We start from the raw sequence: 22,998 nt of genomic DNA on the forward strand, positions 1-22,998 counted from the left end.
CCATAAACTTGATGAACTCTGAATCCTCTCTGAAATAATTAACACTGTGTACAAATTGTTTAAACATCTGTAATACCTGGCATACTTGTATAATTTCTTCTCTTCCTTGTTACTATCACTATGTTCCCTATACAGTGGAGGAAATAATTATTTGACCCCCTCACTGATTTTGTAAGTTTGTCCAATGACAAAGAAATGAAAAGTCTCAGAACAGTATCATTTCAATGGTAGGTTTATTTTAACAGTGGCAGATAGCACATAAAAAGGAAAATCGAAAAAATAACCTTAAATAAAAGATAGCAACTGATTTGCATTTCATTGAGTGAAATAAGTTTTTGAACCCCTACCAACCATTAAGAGTTCTGGCTCCCACAGAGTGGTTAGACACTTCTACTCAATTAGTCACCCTCATTAAGGACACCTGTCTTAACTAGTCACCTGTATAAAAGACACCTGTCCACAGAATCAATCAAGCAGACTCCAAACTGTCCAACATGGGAAAGACCAAAGAGCTGTCTAAGGATGTCAGAGACAAAATTGTAGACCTGCACAAGGCTGGAATGGGCTACAAAACCATTAGCAAGAAGCTGGGAGAGAAGGTGACAAATGTTGGTGCGATTGTTCGAAAATGGAAGGAGCACAAAATGACCATCAATCGACCTCGCTCTGGGGCTCCACGCAAGATCTCACCTCGTGGGGTGTCAATGGTTCTGAGAAAGGTGAAAAAGCATCCTAGAACTACACGGGAGGAGTTAGTGAATGACCTCAAATTAGCAGGGACCACAGTCACCAAGAAAACCATTGGAAACACATTACACCGCAATAGATTAAAATCCTGCATGGCTCGCAAGGTCGCCCTGCTCAAGAAGGCACATGTGCTGGCCCGTCTGAAGTTTGCCAATGAACACCTGAATGATTCTGTGAGTGACTGGGAGAAGGTGCTGTGGTCTGATGAGACCAAAATAGAGCTCTTTGGCATTAACTCAACTCGCTGTGTTTGGAGGAAGAAAAATGCTGCCTATGACCCCCAAAACACCGTCCCCACCGTCAAGCATGGGGGTGGAAACATTTTGCTTTGGGGGTGTTTTTCTGCTAAGGGCACAGGACAACTTAATCGCATTAACGGGAAAATGGACGGAGCCATGTATCGTGAAATCCTGAACGACAACCTCCTTCCCTCTGCCAGGAAACTGAAAATGGGTCATGGATGGGTGTTCCAGCACGACAATGACCCAAAACATACAGCAAAGGCAACAAAGGAGTGGCTCAAGAAGAAGCACATTAAGGTCATGGAGTGGCCTAGTCAGTCTCCGGACCTTAATCCAATAGAAAACCTATGGAGGGAGCTCAAGCTCAGAGTTGCACAGAGACAGCCTCGAAACCTTAGGGATTTAGAGATGATCTGCAAAGAGGAGTGGACCAACATTCCTCCTAAAATGTGTGCAAACTTGGTCATCAATTACAAGAAACGTTTGACCTCTGTGCTTGCAAACAAGGGTTTTTCCACTAAGTATTAAGTCTTTTATTGTTAGAGGGTTCAAAAACTTATTTCACTCAATGAAATGCAAATCAGTTGCTATCTTTTTATTTAAGGTTATTTTTTCGATTTTCCTTTTGATGTGCTATCTGCCACTGTTAAAATAAACCTACCATTGAAATGATACTGTTCTGAGACTTCTCATTTCTTTGTCATTGGACAAACTTACAAAATCAGTGAGGGGCCAAATAATTATTTCCTCCACTGTATGCACCATGGGGTTGTCATGAAAAGTAACTTTGTTGTGTTACACAATGACAATAAAGTGAATTGAATTGAATTACATGATACATACATAGACATATGACTATGGTAGGGTAGGGATTAGAGTCCAGGCCCTTTCCATAGGAAGTAGCTGTTTACTGGGGAAGGGAGGGGGGGCAGCTCTAATCGACAAGGTGTATATATTCTTGGTGCAATAAAGCAATAAAACCTCTCTGCAGCAGACCCAATACATTCTCTGATGCAGTCATGACAATAAACAGATAGTGGGACAGAAAACATGTCCACCTTTGAAGAGGTTAACAATTCTTCTAGCTGGTCCACAGCCTGAGATATTGATCCCCTAGACAGGGAATCTGGTAGACAGGGCATGATTGGTAAACACAATTTCAGCAAATTATTACAGAGCATAAACGGTTGTTTTTTACTGTATATCATCTGCTGGACAGCCATAGAGTTATGGCATAATCTGAAAAAATACCAAAACTCTCTTCCTGAGCAATGGGGCTGAACCCAGCCCGACGTCAGGTTGCTAGAGGTGGGATAATCTTTCCTTAAACTCTCCAACCCTAGCAAAAAGAAGGTTAAAGGGGAACCCGAGGTGAAAGGGATATGGATGCTGCCATATTTATTTCTGTGTAAGCAATGCCAGCAGCCCTGTTCAATATCTGGCGTAAGTAGTGTCTGAGTCAAAACCCTGGAACAAGCATATGGCTAATCCAGGAAAACCTGAGTCAGAGTACCTAATTTGCTGCATGCTTGTTCAGAGTCTATGGCTAAAAGTATTAGAGCCACAGGATCAAGAGGACTGCCAGGGAACTGGTATTGTATAAAAGGAAATAAATATGGCAGCCTCCATATACCTCTCACCTCGGGTTTCCTTTAAATGTGTGTACGCAAAGGCTGTCAGAGGTCCTTTAATGCCAATCCATACCATAAAGGATTTGCTAGCCCAATTGGACCAGGGCTTTTATCTTGGACTATTAACAAAGGACTTACTACCAACATTCTTGGACATGGTAATTCCATAGACTGCTCAGACTGTATCCAGTTATCATTTTCACTTTTTATTCCTATTATTTTACTATATCAATCTGTGCATTGTTAGACAATTTGTGATATTATTCGGTACTAATTTTTCTGTTTTTATTGTATCATAAAATAAACGATTAAAAATTGCTTGTCTAAATGCTTGTTCCGAATTTCCTCTGCAAAGAATCCTGGCTTTTCATGGTGAACGTTACCATAACTGTTTTTATTGGTATATATATTGTTATACCTAGAGAGGTTGTTGAAATAACCCTTTTTCCTACAGGACTAGCTAGGGTTAGAAATGCATACTTACACGCTAATGTAAATTAGTGGCAGCTTACCCAATCTCTATAAGAGATTGCAGAATGTATCAATTGTACATACAATCAAAATTGTATTGTGTGTGGACTCACAAAAAAAAATCCAAAATTGTATGTGCTAAATGCCTTCAGAATTCCCTCAGGGCCTGAGGGATAAATTGTAATCTGCGGCAAAGGGAACAGGAATTGGAGGGTACAATACTCTGTACAGGGCTGCGGAATATGTCGGCGCTACATAAATACTAAATAGTAATAGTAATAATTTACTCAGAAACATCTGAACTGCAGCATGCTTCTTCGGGGTCTGTGGTTAAAAGTATTTGAGGCAGAGGCTCAGCAGGCCAGCCACAGAACGTTGTTTTAAGTGAAATAAATACAGCAGCCTTCATATCCCTCTCAGTTCAGACACAGACCATTTATATTGTGCTTTTCTCCTGGCGGACTCAAAGCACCAGGGCTGCAGCCATTAGGATGCGCTCTATAGGCAGGAGCAGTGTTATGGAGTCTTGCCCAAGGTCTCCTACTGAATAGGTGTTGGCATACTGAACAGGAAGAGATTCGAACCCAGGTCTCCTGTGTTAGAGGCAGAGCCCTTAACCGTTACACTATCCAGCCACCAGAGTTCAGGTGTTCTTAAATGCTAAACTTTATTGCTGGAGAAAGGTAGAGCATTTGTTTGTTTATCTGCAGCCTGTATCACAACTGGTGAGGTTTCAAAGAACTTCCTGTCCATAAACAAGAGCTCAGCAGAGCAAATAGTTAAAGGAACGCCGAGCACCTCTCATGGGTATGCCTTTAAAGGGAACCAGAGACGAGGGAAAGCTTAAAAATGGAAAAAGATGTTATACATACCTGGGGCTTCCTCCAGCTCCATAAGCCTGGATCACTCCCAAACCGCCGTCCTCCGCTGCCTCTATCGCCGGTACCGGGTCCCGTCACTTCCGCCAGAGGCGACCAGTCTTCCGCATCCACAGGGGCTCCCTCCGGCTCTGTACGCATGCGCCTGCGTAGTAGGGAGGGAGCGCACTGCGCTTGCATCAAATGGCTCGACTGGACGAAATGACGGGACCCAGTACTGGCGGACAGAGGCAGCGAAGAAAGGCGGCGTGGGAGCGATCCAGGCTTATGGAGCTGGAGGAAGCCCCAGGTATGTATAAATCTATTGTTTCTTCATCTCTGGTTCTTTTTAAAGAGACTCCGACCAGTAACGCAAAGTACTTAAAGATGCATACCTTTCTGTAGCTTGTGCTCTACTCTTTCATTTGATGCCTGAATCGCCGTTCTACACCAAATAGCTTTTGTTCGATTTCAATTTAAAAATCGCAGCTGCCATCTTGGCTATGTTATAACTTTTGGGCCACCCCTGTCTTCTCTGTTAGAAAAGTGCATCACTGAATGAAGCAGGAAGAGGAAATTACACGCATGGCCATTGCTCCTCCAGAGGGGTCATAGCACAACTTTGTTGGAAGTTGTCTGGCTGAAAGTCATACCCATGAGAGTTGCTCAGAGTCCCTTTAATTATGATTAAGTACAAGATGGGAATTGCAGTTCTGGTGGTGACATAGACCAGCTTATTCACTGAGATCAAATTACACAACTGCAGCCCCCCCTTCAATCACTCACTCACCAACCCAGACATAATTTCTGCTCTTTTAATACTCCTTGCCACCCCTCCCCCCCCCCCCCCATGTCATAGCAATCCCTCCAATGTAAAGAACTTTATTTTATGTCCTAACAGTCTCCCTCACTGAAAATGTACCCCCCCCCCCCCAACACAAAATATTTCCCTATTTCCCCCCTCCATGTCCTAGCAATTTTAATTTCCTTTCCCATGTAAGCTGCCATACTACATACTGTATGTCCTAGCAGTAACCCCAGTGCGTACACAACACATTTACACGTTTACACACACATACACACACACACACACACACACACACACACACACACACACACACACACACACACACAATTGGAGCACCTTGGCCCGATGCCACTTAGCTGCCAGATTCAGTTGCCTCTTCCACAACACCACCACCTCTCACCAAGTATAGTAAACAAGATTGATTTGTAAGGTTTATTCCGCTATATACTGGTTGTTGCCAACCAGGAAAGCAGTGTTAGACCTATCATTAAAGTACACTACATGAAATAGCAATAAATACATTTGTAAATTACTGTTTTGTACAGATATTTAAACAGCAGCTTATAAAAATACATATTTACTGACTAAAAAACATGATATGCTCCCATTGAAAAGGCAATCCTTTACTCCTTAGTTCTCTATAAGCAACAAGCTTTAATGAGATTATGCTCACCTCCAAAGCATGGATGTCAAAGAGATGTGGTACATGAGGGTGACGGTCTCTCTCATCTTCTAATGATGATGTCAGAACATGAAATAATTCATGAGCATCCTGTGTAACCATAAAGCACACACTATATTATTACACAGTTTTTATATTTATGGATTGTTGTCTCCATTACAATATCAGGTGCTTCCAATTATTCCACTAGAACAGTGATGGCTAACCTTGGCACTCCAGCTGTGATGGAACAACAAGTCCCATGAGGCATTGCAATACTCTGACAGCTCTAAGCATAACTGAGGTAGGCAGAGGCATGATGGGATTTGTAGTTTTGTCACAGCTGGAGTGCCAAGGTTAGCCATCACTGCACTAGAACAAGAACTCAAATGGGATGGAGCTGACCACAACTGTGAAACATAAGTCACTCGTCCCAGGACTCACTGCAACACTCTGCAGAGTATCTGAAGATTCATGTAGGAACTTCTAGATACCTGCCTTTTAAAGGTCTCCATTTCTATTCACAATTTGTATCCCCGAAACATACTTAAAGTGTACCCCGAGGCTGCCACTGAGCAGAGACAACAAAACATTCAATCAACTTTGTAAATGTTTGAATATAAAATAAAACCATCGGTTATCTAAAAAAAAGGTAATTTTTTAGGAATAGGAGGATAAATACAATTGTTCATCTCATCTGTTTATTTTCATCTCGGATCCACTTTAAAGTAGTCCAACTTTAACTCCCAATTTAAGAAAATCCAATCTTCCAAAATATATAAACAGTGGTGTGAAAAACTATTTGCCCCCTTCCTGATTTCTTATTCTTTTGCATGTTGTCACACTTAAATGTTTCTGCTCATCAAAAACCGTTAACTATTGGTCAAAGATAACATAATTGAACACAAAATGCAGTTTTAAATGAAGGTTTTTATTATTGAGTGAGTTCAATTTCTGTAGTCACCCCCAGGCCTGATCACTGCCACACCTATTTCAATCAAGAAATCACTTAAATAGGAGCCATCTGACACAGAGAAGTAGACCAAAAGCACCTCAAAAGCTAGACATCATGCCAAGATCCAAAGAAATTCAGGAACAAATGAGAACAAAAGTACTGTAATTGAGATCTATCAGTCTGGTAAAGGTTATAAAGGTTGTAAAGCTTTGGGACTCCAGCGAACCACAGTGAGAGCCTTTATCCACAAATGGCAAAAACATGGAACAGTGATGAACCTTCCCAGGAGTGGCCGGCCGACCAAAATTACCCCAAGAGCGCAGAGAAAACTCATCCGAGAGGCTACAAAAGACCCCAGGACAACATCTAAAGAACTGCAGGCCTCACTTGCCTCAATTAAAGTCAGTGTTCACGACTCCACCATAAGAAAGAGACTGGGCAAAAACGGCCTGCATGGCAGATATCCAAGGCGCAAACCACTTTTAAGCAAAAAGAACATTAAGGCTTGTCTCAATTTTGCTAAAAAAAACATCTCAATGATTGCCAAGACTTTTGGGAAAATACCTTGTGGACCGACGAGACAAAAGTTGAACTTTTTGGAAGGTGCGTGTCCCGTTACATCTGGTGTAGAAGTAACACAGCATTTCAGCAAACGAACATTATACCAACAGTAAAATATGGTGGTGGTAGTGTGATGGTCTGGAGTTGTTTTGCTGCTTCAGGACCTGGAAGGCTTGCTGTGATAGATGGAACCATGAATTCTACTGTCTACCAAAAAATCCTGAAGGAGAATGTCCAGCCATCTGTTTGTCAACTCAAGCTGAAGCGATCTTGGGTGCTGCAGCAGGACAATGACCCAAAACACACCAGCAAATCCATCTCTGAATGGCTGCAGAAAAACAAAATGAAGACTTTGGAGTGGCCTAATCAAAGTCCTGACCTGAATGCTATTGAGATGTTGTGGCATGACCTTAAAAAGGCGGTTCATGCTAGAAAACCCTCAAATAAAGCTGAATTACAACAATTCTGCAAAGATGAGTGGGCCAAAATTCCCCCAGAGCGCTGTAAAAGACTTGTTGCAAGTTATCGCAAACGCTTGATTGCAGTTATTGCTGCTAAGGGTTGCCCAACCAGTTATTAGGTTCAGGGGGCAATCACTTTTTCACACAGGGCCATGTAGGTTTTTGATTTTTTTTTCTCACTAAATAATAAAAACCATCATTTAAAACTGCATTTTGTGTTCGATTATGTTATCTTTGACTAATAGTTAACGGTTTTTGATGAGCAGAAACATTTAAGTGTGACAAACATGCAAAAGAATAAGAAATTAGGAAGGGGGCAAATAGTTTTTCACACCACTGTATTCTAAACCTCCCTACTCACGGTAGATGGTTCTTGACCGAGGCGGCTGTTTGGGGCTGCCTCTGCCAAGAATCTTCTTTCTAGAAGAAAACATGCAGACTCCGGCACTCCAACAGAATCTTCTCTTTATTTACGCCACATAGTACAGGTACCAAAAACGCCCCTCAGTCTACAGCTGTTTCACGTGAATGTCACGCTTCTTCAGGACACGCCTCTGCCAAGAATCTATCATGTTTACAGCGGCCCCTGATCCCACACACAAAGACCTGGACTGCCAAATCATCTGAGCCCTGGTGTCTCCATTGTCCTCCCCTTTTACCCCTACTGCTCTGGCATGTGCTACACGTCATCCCTCTGCCCACCATAGTGATAGAAAATGTATAACTTTTGCCTTGAACTGTCGCACGAAGGATTGGGTCACAATCCCTATGGGGTGCCAGAATTCGTACATGTGTACAAGACTTAAGTCTCAGAATCACTAACCTGTTCTTCGAAAGAAGAGATCTGCCATCTATAAGATCTCAAGACATCAAGAAGAGGACTGGCATCTATGACTTCATCCTCTGCAGTCTCCTGATAAGATAAATCTGGACAAACAGTAGTGTAAATATCAACAAAAATCTATACAAAAACAAACCATCGCAAAAGATGTATGCTTAAAAACCAGAAGAAAATCGAGAGCCCAATATGGTGCAGTATTGTCAGGTAAAATGAAGAGTTCAATACAATTTTATGTATATATATATACTCACAAACACGGGTTACCCATAGGCAACCACTTTAAATGCAGGTGGGGAGCATTAGGACCTGACCCCACTCAGGTTAAGAAGTCGCTCTCTGTAGATAGTAGATGGGGATGCACCCCTCCACCCAGGGTGGACCAGAAGATCAGCAAAAAAATCGGTATACAGAGGCGCCAGAGTAGAGTAAAACGTTTTAAAAACCGCTTAAAAGGAGAGGGGGATGTTAAAGTGGATTCACCTCCCTCTTACAAAAAAAGAAAACTCACTTGAGTCTCAATAAAACAGAATTGTCAAATAATTTATTCAACTCCACAAATGCAACGCGTTAACGCGTTTCGCGGGCGTGACCCCGCTTCCTCAGGCAAAAATGGGAGCACAACTCAGTGGGTCAAGCAATAGGCTTGAGCGCCTCTGTGAGTCTCTGCCTCAGAGGCGCTCAAACCTATTGCTTGACCCACTGAGTTGTGCTCCCATTTTTGCCTGAGGAAGCGGGGTCACGCCCGCGAAACGCGTTAACGCGTTGCATTTGTGGAGTTGAATAAATTATTTGACAATTCTGTTTTATTGAGACTCAAGTGAGTTTTCTTTTTTTGTAAGAGGGAGGTGAGTCCACCTTAACATCCCCCTCTCCTTTTAAGCGGTTTTTAAAACGTTTTACTCTACTCTGGCGCCTCTGTATACCGATTTTTTTGCTCATCGCAAAAGAGACAATATACAATTTGTTGGCTTTGTAAACATGTGCAAATGCTAGCATTTTGTATATTATTGGGCTTTAGAAATGAGGATGGTGCTGCTTGGCTGCCCTTATCCTGACTGTAAGGAAGTGGGGCACACACAGAGCTTATAGAGAAGACTGCAAGCTGAAGCTCTGGGAATCTGTGCTGTAGGAAATCCTCAATTTGAATCCCAGCCACGGCTCTTTCTGCACAGAGTTTGTATGTTCTCCCTGTGTCTGCATGGGTTTCCTTCAGGTGCTCTGATTTCCTCCCAAATCTAAAAAACATACAGATAAGGGGGCTTCCCTATAATCATTGTCCCTAGACTACGCAGGACATATGACTATGGTAGGGATTAGATTATGAGTCCCCCCGAGGGACAGTTAGCGACAAGACAATATACTCTGTACAGCGCTGCAGAAGAGGTTAGCGTCATAGGAATACTAAATAATAACAAATTGCTTACTAAGTAGGTCTAGACCAAGTACTTTAACCACTTAAGGGACCAGGCACATTTCTAATGATCGGTGCTGCGTGGGCTCTACAGCCCGCAGCACCGATCAGGATTACACCAGGGCGATCAGACTTCCCCCCTTTTTTTCCCACTAGGGGGATGTCCTGCTGGGGGGGGGGTCTGATCGCCACCGGCCATTGGTGAGTAGTTGGGGGGGGGGGGGCTCCTCAAAGCCCCCCTCCGCAGCGTTTTCCGCCCTCTCCCGGCTTACCTCCATCCCCTCCTTTCCTTAGGCTGCGCAGGACGGATATCCGTCCTGCGCATTGTGGGATAGGCTTCAGCCTATCATATGCCGGCGATCCCCGGCCAATCAGAGGCCGGGGATCGCCGATCTGACTTACGGCGCTGCTGTGCAGCAGCGCCTTATGATGTAAACAGCGGGGATTTCTTCCTCGCGTGTTTACATTGAACTGGCATGGAAAGCCATGCTATACCACTAACGACCAGGCGCCGCCCATGGGCGTTAGCTGGTCGTTAAGTGGTTAAAGTGGATCCAAGATAAACTTTTACTCATTGCATAATTGTGTTCCTTTCATATAGTTTATAGGGCATTCCTCAAGCCAAATACTTTTTTTTGTTGTGTTAATACTCGAATTCCCTATAAACTAAACAAGCCTCGCCCACAGCTCCTTTTGTGCCTTGGCACTGTAGCAAGGGTTTATAGGAGCTCAGTCTGGGCAGGAGGAGGAGGAGGTTACTAGCCATTGATTTCAGAGGCAGAGGGGAGGAGGGAGGAAGAGAGGGGACTGAATTTACACACAGGCAAGCTGATAGCATCTCCAGCCCTCAGCCTGTGCCAATGTGACAAACAGAACATGGCTGTCCTCATTGTGTCACAGGAATAATACATCATAAACATTTGAAGCTGTTTGCAGCTAGATATGCTGTGTAAACGATCTAAACTTTAGATAAGATATATAGACAAGTTACTTGTTATAGTTAGTTTTTCATCTCGGATCCACTTTAAGGGGCTGTGTACACATAAAACCCCACACGAACCACACTAACACGCAGCAACTGCAGCGTTCAATGTTTGTGGTATAAGGTTTTATTCATTCTTGTTTTAAAATGCAGTCAAGTACAGCACGGGCATTTGTTAAATGCAATGCACTGAAAATGTGGTAAAACCAGCTAAGCACACAAACCATACAGGTGATTTATGTGACATCAGCTATGCAAAGAGCTTACACAACTCTGACACTTCCTCACTAAAACTAAGAAAACACTGTAGCTCATATGCAATCAACTTTTTTCCTGAGTTTTCTCCTAGGTGATATTTTTACACATTGTCAATAAAATGCATTTTAAACCACCAGCAAACAAGAAACATACTCATACTATTTTAAAATACTTTTTCCCATCTACTTTTATGGTACTTTTCCCATGGCAAAGATACTTTTGAGAAAACTCAGGAGAGAAAGTTAATTGCATATGAGCCAGTGACTCCAATTAGCTTATCAATTAACACACCACAAAATCCATTTTAAAACATGCTTTACCAAAGGATTTTGTATGTCAAGTGAAATCATATTTAAGTGGTTGAAAAATGATGGTATTAAGAAGAAAGACTCTTCCTATGTTATTAGCCTATTAGTAACCTGGATCTAGGTTTTGGCACCTAAACTCAGTCTGGTGGGGGGACAGAGCCAATGTCTAGATATCTATTACTGTTTCCTGTCCTTAGACGTAGGAGGAGCAGTCTCTTGGTTCCCCTGTCAAGGAGAGTGCAGATAGAAGTATCTTTTCCCTGCATGCCTGTGCACTATCACTAGCTTCCTGCCATCTCTAGATTTAGCTGGTGGGTAAATCAATCAGGAGTGACAGGATGAAACTGCATTTCCCAGAATTATAGTACAAAACAAAGTCATTGGGGAGACACTTGCTTGGCAATATTATACATTATATTGTACATTTAGTTTTATTATTTATTGCATTTACAAAGCGCCAACATACTACGCAGCGCTGGACAATAAATACATACAAAGATACAAAGGCTGACAGACATAACAAGGTTATACAAAACAGGACAAAGCTATACATGGCAAACAGAGTACAAAATACATGATCATGATTATACGACTTACAATCTAATAAGGGGGTACACATTTTTAAGCTGCCTAGTCTTCTTCAAATGTACTGCATGTACAATATATAATATTGCAAAGCAGGACCGTGCAGAGGCTGGAGAAGCGCCTCCTGTGAGGGGTGGGTGCAGCAAGAACCCCCCGCCCCATGAATACTGTGTGGTTTGTCCCTCCTCCCCAAGCCATGGCAGAGGCTCGAGTGGAGTGTTATAGAGCAGTTACTTACCTTTCTGCATTTAGATCTCTTTTCATCTGCATCACAGTGTCCCCTCACAACCGGCATCTCTCTCATTAAGCAATGAAGCTGGAGTATCCAAAAGCAGAGAGGGTAAATACGTTTTTAATAATTCTGTCTTGCATGCAAAGTGAATGAAAATTGTATTTATCTTTAACTAAGGCCAAACAAATCCATTTCCTGCCAATGTTAACTGGCCCAATCCCAAGCTGCATACAAGTTGGATTAAATTTGCATGCAAGACAGAATTCTTGGCATCTCTTTGACCATCTTTATCTAGGAGCTGTGTACCCTGTAAACGGAGGTTGAAACTGTATGCAATCTACTATTTTCTATATTAACTAACCAAACATGCTATAATATCAAATGAGAAAATAGATAAAACAGTCATGATGTTATAACCACATTTTAGCTAAAAGAAAAGTAATGGCACAATTCTATAGTCTATAGACTATACTGTTATGTGATACTACTTGGTACAATCCCTGCAGATATTATGGGAGTTGTATGGAAACCAGATGTGCACAAGAGACACAGAAAGGCCCAGAAACCACCAATATCACTAATTCCTGGGAAACACTGCAATGAAGGGCAGGCTTGATTACTAATGATACGTGTGTGTACCAAAGCTCATAGCAAAGTATATGAGGAGTTTTATCAGGTAATAAACCTGTAAGGCTCTGATTTGCTGCAGTTACTTCCTGCTTTCACACATGATCAAGACCCACTAATCAGTCACCTGATCAAATGTGTCACATGCTTTCCATGAGCTCTATAAAACACAAGCATTACAAATAATCATGTTTGCTTGCATGGCAGTACTAAGACCTGGTAGTGATATTGATCCTGCATTTTAGGTTTCTGCACAGTTTCCATTAAGTCCACAGGAATTGTGGATAAGATGTTGCAGTACAGATGTGCACCTCTAATTATTACAGATACATACACATAGACTTTTGTGTACAGTCTACTGTATGTACATACAAGTCACCCAATGTTGGAGAGTTTTCAGCAATGTGCTGTGTTAGGAAGTATTTAGCCGATTGCGACTATTTTTTGCAGCTCTTGCTTCTCCGTCCATCATTCGCGTTCTATAGGACTGTGCATGCTGGTCAGCCAAGAGTAGAGCAACATATCTCTAGAGCAGAGTTCCCCAACCCTGTCCTCAGGGCCCACCAACAGTACATGTTTTGCAGGAAACCACAAACATGCACAGGTGGGATGATCAGTGTCTCAGCAGAGCTGATTAACTACTTGTGTGGATTTCCACAAAACATGCACTGTTGTTGGGCCCTGAGGACAGGGTTGGGGAACACTGCTCTAGAGGATAATGGGTGAACTGTGAGCTGATATAATCACAGAATATTAGCTGGGTGACATACCCCCAATGTGTACATTACTGTACATAATACACAGACTTCCTCCTTTATCACTATATGGCAGTTAAACCATATGTGATATTTCCTATTACCTTTCAGAAGCTGCAGCAATGTAACAGACAGGTAACGAGGTCGCTGGTCTCCTTCATCAAGCTGGTACTGTGATGTAAACTCCTCCAGCCAATGAATGAAAGATGGACAGGCAGATAAACTCTGCAGCAAGGAATTCATAAAACAAGTGTTTCCCAAGTTCAGCAATCCTGGCACCAGTCCTATAAATCAGAATAATACAAACAATATTATCAATGATAAGAATAACAAACTTCTGGTATTCAAAGAAAACACCACGCTGATACAATTACACATCGGAAGCAGCTGATTTTGATTCTGGTTCTGACAAGCTTCTGAAGTTCAGTTTTCAGATGACATATTAGCCAATGCCAGTGGTCAGTGAGATGCAAATAATTCTGTGTTGATGCAAATGTTGCACATATTTATACAGCTTGAACACCTACAAATCAAACATTTTTGCTTCTGCTGCATTTGATTGGTTCATTTTGAAGCTGCATAACATTAGCACCAAAAAATCCATCATCTAATAATTATTTGCATCTCACTGACCATCCATATTAGCCTATAGACATAACAGGTTTAAAGGGAATCTGAAGTGAGAATAAACTTATAATATAATTAATTGTATGTGTAGTACAGCTAAGAATGATAATATTATTAGCAAAGAACAGAGTCTAATATTGTTTCCAGTACAGGAAGCGTTAAGAAACTTGCAAAAGAGCTTTTCTGAGCTCTACGACCAAGCTTGGTCAGCTACAGTGCTGTTTTCTGAAGCACTTATCTCAACCTGTCTCTCACTGTTTCCTGTTCGTTTAAGGTTTTACTACAGGAACGCTCAAAGGGTCATTAGCTCTGTTCTGTTTCATAGTTTAAAATACAGAGCGTAGTTTGTAAACTGCAAATATTAAAAAATGATGCAATGTTATTAAAAAAAAAAAAGCTATAGAACTGAAAATAAAAATATGGGACTCTTATTTGCTACGAATGTTCTATGAATTATCTGTACTACACATACAATTGATTATATCATAATTTATTTATTTTTTTGCGGCAGTGTCACTTTAATTCACCAAGAGATTGGAGAATAGAAGTGATCCTTACAAAATATGAATACATAAGTGGAACCATGTTTCCAAAACTATTTTACCTTTAATCTTTGCTCTGCTTTGTTATGAGTCGACGCAGAGAAGGGTTGCTAACATTATTGTGTCGCATTATACCAGATTTTGTTTATAAACAAAATTTAGGAGAGGTTTGCATTATTTTTTTTAAAATAATACATTTTACTTGATTTTAACATAACAATGACAACAACAAATCCAACCCCCCCCCCCCCCCCCCCCCCGGTCCACTGTAGATCAAAAACCAATAAGATGATTACAGATACATAAGAGGAAGTACAGATTATTCAATATTAAGCCTCATCTACACGGTACAATTTTCCAACAGATTGGATCTATTAGATCATTTCCAACAGTCCAATCGGATTGCAATAGATTTCACAATAGATTTTGGGTACGTATCAATGCAAAATGTATCGCAAAATTAATCTGAAACTATTTGGATGTCTACACACGATACAATTTCTTATCAGATCACCGGTTGATCTGATGGAAAATTGTACCGTGTAGATGAGGCTTAAGATGTCAACACCTAAGAGCCAGTTATCTCAAAGTCAATCCCTTGATCTTTAAGATAGGTTAACCAGGGCGATCATATCCAATCAAATTTTGCAGGACAGTTTCTTTGCATATATGTAAGTTTTACATCTGCAGGGAGGAATTAACCAGCTTGACCCATTCACCTGTCGTGGGGGTGCATTGGATGAATCCAATGCAAAATTATAACCTTTCTTGCATAGAAGTATAATATACACCATAGAAGGACAGCTCTTCTGGATGTGATAATATCATCCCTACACCCTAGAAGCAGCTTAATTGGATCCATAGTAAGCGATATATCAAAGATCATTTGCATAATTTTAATTATACAACCCCAGTACACCTGTAACATAGGACATGACCAAATCATGTGGATGAAATCGACAACCCCTTTCATACATCTAGGACATGTATCCTGTCTTCCCTCAAACATTTTTGTCAACCTTACAGGAGTATAATAGAAATATATACAGTGTTCTCCCCAGGCTCTTGTTGCTGGGTGCTTCACCCGCCTAGTTTTGGTGAGCACCCGGCTGTCATCGACACACCACCTCCTCTGCTGTAAGCAGAATTTTGCAGAAAAGCACCGGCCCAGCATTCTCTCATCTTACCCCACCTGGCTACTTTTCCATGCCACCCAGCTACTTTTTCATGCCACCCAGATGAAAAAAAATCTGGGGAGAACACTGATAGAGATGCCATGACCCACTGCTTGCCACCCACGTTTTCGTGGGCACAGGAGATAGATTTTAACATATGTACATGTACCAACTACATATCAACTATGTATTTATCTATATTTATTCTATTCAATGTCATGACTGTACAGTGTCTTGTATGTCTTATGTATATTTGTTCCCCATTATTTCTTTGTATTATGTACAGCGCTACGGAAGATGCTGGCGCTATATAAATAAAAAATAATAATAATAATAATAGACGATTACTGTACAAACAGGTGACTGAAACATTCACAAGCAATTGTATCATGTCTTTATGTAGCTTAATTAGCAATATTTTCAGACTCTGCTTAGCTCCACAAGTCAAAAATTATTACTTGAGATTGGTTAAGCAAAGTAGTATTAATCACAGGCAGAACTATTTTTTTTTTCTTTTATAAAGTGCAGATTTAAGGCGTAACCACAGTTTTCTATCTTGTGTGTGGAAAACACCAAAGCGTGTTTTTTTTTTGGGGGGGGGGGGGGGGTGCAGGGGGGCAGGGCGACAAAATGGAACCTGATGGTTTTGGGAGGTTATGACGAGGAACGGTGTTGGCAGGTAAATAAATCTTTTATGTGTCAAGAGCATAGCAGCATAAAATGAAACTGTAATTTGAGGCTGTTACATGATTTGACTTGCTCCTCACAGCTTGCCATTTACATCTTTAGCATCTGCTCCCACGCATCCACAACTGCGGGAAAAGCGATCGTTTTCCTGATCTACTACAGATCTCTTACAACCCGGCTTTAACCACATCTCAGTGCTTCTCTACTCAGAGCACTGCAAAACTGCAGAATTATTAACTATAAATATATTTTTACACTGTTAAAGCAAGCATACCTCATTAGCTTGGATCAGAGATTAAGGCAATCTAAACTGAGAAGGATATGGATTTTTCCTTTTTAAATAATACCAGTTGCCCGACTCTCCTGCTGATTCTCTGCCTCTAATACTTTTAGCCACAGCCCCTGAACAAGCATGCAGATCAGGTGCTCTGACTTAAGTCAGACTGAATTAGCTGCGTGCTTGTTTCAGGTGTGTGATTCAGCCACTACTGGAGCCAAAAAGACCAGCAGGACTGACAAGAGGAAACATCTATAGCCTTCTCAGTTAAGAAGGTTCCCTTAAAATCATTCTTATCGTATGACAGTCACATACTGATAGATACCTTTTTTTCGTTTTTTTCTGTCTGTCATAGGACCCCAAAGTACGTATATTCCAGCCGCCACAGCTGCAGCAATGCCTCCGATCATACCCCAGTTCTTCATCATTTTATATCTGAAGGACAGAATTTGATTAAGAGTTGTATGACTAATGTAAACATTGCGGTAACTACAGAGATAGAGGTGTCGCCATAGGTTACAAACACACATAATTTGCAAACTAAGGTCTGTAGTCCACTGTATACTAAACAATTAATGCCTGACTTATTTCTCTTTGTAACAGCTGCATTGTTTGTTTCAATACATTATCAAGAAATGTACATGAACTTTCCAACACTTTACATACAGACTATCCTTATACAAAATATTCATACAGACATTTTGTAGCCTGCTTATACTTACCTGCTCCAGTGCTGGATTCATTCTCTCTACTACCTTCTGCAGCCCCCTGCTGACACCCACAGCTGTACTGTACGTCACATGACCTGCAGGAACTTCAAGAGCTGTACAGGACAGTTTGTAAGCAGTCAACTGCAAAATGTAGTCAATAGAAGAACAGACCCAGCAATGAAGCAGGTAAACTAGGGCATTACAGTAGAATCCCTTTATAGTAGATGCCAAGGGACCAGGAAAAGTAATTTACTAGATCAGAAATTGACTACAGTGGGATGCGAAAGTTTGGGCAACCTTGTTAATCATCATGATTTTCCAGTATAAATTGTTGGTTGTTACGATAACAAAAATGTCAGTTAAATATATCATATAGGAGACACACACAGTGACATTTGAGAAGTGAAATTAGGTTTATTGGATTTACAGAAAGTGTGCAATAATTGTTAAAACAAAATCAGGCAGGTGCATAAATGTGGGCACTTTTGTTATTTTATTGATTCCAAAACCTTTAGAACTAATTATTGGAACTCAAATTGGCTTGGTAAGCTCAGTGACCCCTGACCTACATACACAGGTGAATCCAATTATGAGAGAGTATTTAAGGGGGTCAATTGTGGCTGGATGCTGTAATGCCTCTGACACAGGAGACCAGGGTTCGAATCTCGGTTCTGCCTGTTCAGTAAGCCAGCACCTATTCAGTAGGAGACCTTAGGCAAGTCTCCCTAACACTGCTACTGCTTATAGAGCGCACCCTAGTGGCTGCAGCTTTGTGTCCGCCAGGAGAAAAGCACAATATAAATGTTCTGTGTGTCTGTGTAAGTTTCCCTCCTTTTTTACATTTTCTCTGCACTCCTGCTGGGCTCGATCAAGCAAAAAAGAAAAAAAAAACCTTTTCTAAGCGCTTGTGATTTGAAAAGCTCTTGCTAATGTGTGTGATCCCACATTACGTAAGCAAGAGTTTTTCAAACCACTGGCCCCTAGAGAAGGTCTGTTAGTGGGTACCAGGCCTCAAATGAAAACCTAAAGTCATAAAAAAAAAAGTTTAACCTACCTGAAGTTTCTTCTGGCCCCCTGCAGCTGTTCTGTGCCCGCGTCGGGATCCTCAGTCCCCCGCAGCAACTCACTTTTGTTTCTGGTGACTCAGCCAGTCGGTGGCCACTGTGCCTGCGCAGCCTGGGATGCATGTGTCCTCGATCGCGCTCCCATCACTGGGAGAGTACTGCGCATATACAGTACAAGATTATCTAATACTGCGCATGCACAGGACTCTCCCGTTGAAGGGAGCGCGGCCAGGGCCGCGCAGGTGCAGTGCCAATTGACTAGATGGGTCACAAGAAACAAAAGTGGGTCGCTGCGAGGGACCGGAGGATCGGTTTGTCCCAGTGCAGGCACAGGGCAGCTGCAGGGGGCTGGTAGAAGTCGTAGGTAAGTTTAACTGGCTTTTTATTACTTTAGTTTTCCTTTAAAGAACAACTCCATTAAATATAATGTAATAACAAAAGTGCTTCATTTTTACAATAATTATGTATAAATTATTTTGTGTGAAGTGTTTGGCCATTGTGAAATCTTTACTCTTCCTGATTTACATTCTGACATTCATCACATGGTGACAATGTTACTGCTGGCAGGTGATGTCAGTGAAAGGAGATGCTGCTTGCTTTTTTTTTTTTGGCAGTTGTAAACAGCTGTTCTTTCCTACAATGCAACAAGGCTCCCACAGTGTGATGTGAAAACCATGGTCCTGACATCACACTGTGGGAGGGGTTTCACCACAATATCAGCCATACAGAGCCCCCTGATGATCCGTTTGTGAAAAGGAAAAGATTTCTCAAGGGAAAGGGGGTATCAGCTACTGATTGGGATGACGTTCAATTCTTGGTTACATTTTACTACATGTTAACATTTTAAACTAAGAGCCTCAGAAGACGCTCTTACGAGCGAAACGTGCGTCAGGCAAGCCACCGCTCCCACTTCACCCCACCGGATACTGGACTGGGTAGGAATTTTCTTATCAATACTAGGAACTTATCCTGTTTCTTAACGATGTACAGCCGGACATAATAAAGCTGTGTTTTAACAAAGGAGAATTGCATGTGCCAATCTGCACTTTCTTCCAATGTGACATATATATTCTGTATCTTTTGCGGATTAGAGCACGCTATCCTTGACTATCGCAGACCCAGCCAGTGTTACAGCATTCCATTTGATGATACCTATTGAATTTCTGTTATTGCAGTGCCTGTTGTTTTCTTTATCTGTGTCTACATTAAACTAAAATATATATGTGCTTCTCTTCCTTTTTGGAAGCATGAATGTAATAAACAAGAATTGTAATTAAGGATAAAGCACAGAACTCAGGAATGCGAGTCTGTGCATTTAAAGTGGGAAAATTTAACAATTTTAACGGTCATGATCACTCTGTACAATTAGCTGAGTTTTCTAACATCTTGTCAACATACAGGAACTGAGTCTGAAGAATGCTTATCAGATGAAAGCTTACTCTTTCATAGCTCCCAACTGTCCCTCTTTTGGAGGGACAGTCCCTCTTTGAAAACCCTGTCCCTCTGTCCCTCCTTCTTGCTCATTTGTCCCTCTTTCAGGACTTATGTAAAGAAATATGTAAATATATGTATTTTTCTACTGAAAAACTGTCTTTAATATACTCTAAATGTTATTTATATCCTTTAAATTGATATATTTCTTATTTTCAAATGTTAATATGAAGGAAAATGAACCAGGATAGAAAGGATAAGTGTGGTTTGAATTATAAAACAACATATTTTTCCTATGACATCTTTATGGTATGCGTGACTAGGGGTGTGTCAGGGGCGTGATTAGGGTGTGGCAGGGGCGTGATTAGGGGTGTGCCAGGAGTGTGGCCTAAGTGTCCCTCTTTCCTATCACAAAATGTTGGGAGATATGCTCTTTTTCTATTAAAGTTAGCCAGTAAATGGTATCATCCAGACTCAAAACTTCTTTCTCTGTAAAATTAGGAGATCTGTACATAACGAAAGCAGCTGTAAAGGATAACATGCACATAAAGCAGCCAGTGCACTACAGCATACAGCCAGTGCAGACAGCTACAGGTGAACTAGCTGCTCTGGGAGCGGAAGGTCACAGCCGCCCACATGACTGATAGTCTATGAAGAGCTTGCTATTGCTACAAGACTACTGCTGAAAGGGAAGAGCTTCGGTCTACGCAGCTGTCGCTAGAACAACAATTAGCCACAGGATAGGCCCCTTCCCGACCTGCATGCTGCCTCTCCTGACCTGACTCCAGCCCCTTTGCGTAACGACACGCCAAAGGTCCGTTCTGAGGCCCGGGACGAGCCGCTGAGCATCACGCCCGTACTGTCACTCCAAAGCGGAACCAAATGTCAATTCTGCCGTTTCCTTTCGACACCGAATTCACAGCACCAGGAAGTTGCGCATAGAACACAAAACCGAACGCAGTGCGCAATTGACGCCTGAGACTTGTTGCTATAGCAACTGATATTTTTGTTTCAGTCAGTGTATAAAAGTCTCGGACTCATTTGTTTGTCTGATTTACATTATAATTTAATACGATTGCGCTGACACGGTGTTCAAATTTATGTGACCTCTGTGAATTTAAAGAGGAACTGTAGTAAAAATGGTAAAATTAATACCATTACTTATTTTTTTACAATATTTATTCATAAATGATTTAGTCAGTGTTTGCTCATTGTAAAAATTTTCCTCTCCCTGATTTACATTCTGAAATGTATAACTGGTGGTGTCATCCTAAATTCTGCCAGGTGATCTGTACAGAATTTTTGTTTACTGAAAGTTTTGTGCACAGAGGGAGATCTTGCTTGACAATGCAATTGTCAATTTCCTACAATGCAACTCAGTACACAGAGAGCAAACTGTCAGGACGATGGTCCTGACATCGCACTGTGGGAGGGATTTCACCACAACATCAGCCATACAGACTATTATCTATTTGAGAAAAAGTAAAGCTTTATAGTGGGAAAGGGGGTATCAGCTACTGATTGGAATGAAGTTCAATCCTTGGTTAAAGTTCCTTTTTAACCACTCTGTGACCGCCTAACCCAGATTGACGGCCTCAGAGTAGAGGTGTAGCGAACGGTTCCAGACGAACTTTGGTGGTTCGCGTTCGCCTAGACCAGGCGAACTTTTGCGGAAGTTCGATTCGCCCCATAATGAGGGTCAACTTTGACCCTCTGCATCACAGTCAGCAGGCACATTGTAGCCAATCAGGCTACACTAAGCCCTGGAGCCCCACCTCCCTTTCTTATATAAGGCAGGATCGCCAGCCATTACACTCACTCGTCTGTCTGGTATTAGACAGACTAGGGCGAGCTGCTGCAGATTGTTCGCCTAGGGAAAGATTAGTTAGGTTCTTAGCTGCTTAGCTTGCTCATGGCTGATTATTATTGCTGTTATAGCACCCCTCAACAGCTCTTTTCAGAGCTAATCCTGTTCTTTTTTTTGTTTTTGTTTCTTTTTTTCTGTGTGTCAAACTGACACTTTTGTTGCATACATAGCCTTGCTAATTCATAGTGTGTGTGCCACTGCCAGCAGCCCAGCACATTCAGTGACTACCTGTGTGTGTGACAGGGAGCTGCACATTGTACTACCCAGTACTGCATATACCCAGTACCTGTTGTGTTTACTTAACCCACCTCATCACTGCATATACCTAGCTTTGTGTTGAGTGAACCCAGCTCACTGCATATAACTACCTTTATTGTTGAGTGAACCCACCTCACTGCATCTAACTACCTTTACTGTTCAGTGAAACCACCTCACTGCATATAACTACCTTTATTGTTGAGTGAACCCACCTCACTGCATCTAACTACCTTTACTGTTCTGTGAAACCACCTCACTGCATATAACTACCTTTATTGTTGAGTGAACCCACCTCACTGCATATAACTACCTTTATTGTTCAGTGAACCCACCTCACTGCATCTAACTACCTTTATTGTTGCATGAACCCACCTCACTGCATATAACTACCTTTATTGTTCAGTGAACCCACCTCACTGCATATAACTACCTTTATTGTTGTGTGAACCCACCTCACTGCATATAACTACCTTTATTGTTCAGTGAACCCACCTCACTGCATATAACTACCTTTATTGTTCAGTGAACCCACCTCACTGCATCTAACTACCTTTACTGTTCAGTGAAACCACCTCACTGCATATAACTACCTTTATTGTTCAGTGAAACCACCTCACTGCATATAACTACCTTTACTGTTCAGTGAACCCACCTCACTGCATCTAACTACCTTTATTGTTGAGTGAACCCACCTCACTGCATCTAACTACCTTTATTGTTCAGTGAACCCACCTCACTGCATATAACTACCTTTATTGTTCAGTGAACCCACCTCACTGCATATAACTACCTTTATTGTTCAGTGAACCCACCTCACTGCATCTAACTACCTTTACTGTTCAGTGAAACCACTTCACTGCATATAACTACCTTTATTGTTCAGTGAACCCACCTCACTGCATATACCTAGCATCCCGAGATGGACAAAATGGACAAACCAGGAAGAGGTAGAGGCAGACCCAGAGGA

The 22,998-nt window shown here is 41.6% G+C and overlaps 1 protein-coding gene across 2 annotated transcripts in view; it reads right to left on the reverse strand.

Moving 5' to 3' along the window:
- Nucleotides 1–20,804, reverse strand: part of USP30 (ubiquitin specific peptidase 30) — a 49,109-nt gene extending 28,305 nt beyond the window's left edge. Inside the window, exons 1-5 of one of the 2 annotated variants that reach the window (XM_068239519.1) lie at nt 20,685–20,804; nt 17,027–17,136; nt 13,498–13,677; nt 8,218–8,321; nt 5,430–5,528 (exon numbers count right to left, since the gene is read on the reverse strand). In XM_068239519.1, the coding sequence (XP_068095620.1) occupies nt 5,430–5,528; nt 8,218–8,321; nt 13,498–13,677; nt 17,027–17,136; nt 20,685–20,755 (564 nt within the window). In that variant the 5' untranslated portion in view covers nt 20,756–20,804. Of the gene's footprint in view, nt 1–5,429; nt 5,529–8,217; nt 8,322–13,497; nt 13,678–17,026; nt 17,137–20,663 lie in introns of both variants that reach the window. The other variant, XM_068239511.1, reaches the window with a different exon arrangement.
- Nucleotides 20,805–22,998: the final 2,194 nt, after the last annotated feature.

This window comes from Hyperolius riggenbachi, chromosome 1 (genome assembly GCF_040937935.1).
Source record: "Hyperolius riggenbachi isolate aHypRig1 chromosome 1, aHypRig1.pri, whole genome shotgun sequence".
NCBI classification, from domain to species: Eukaryota; Metazoa; Chordata; class Amphibia; order Anura; family Hyperoliidae; genus Hyperolius; species Hyperolius riggenbachi.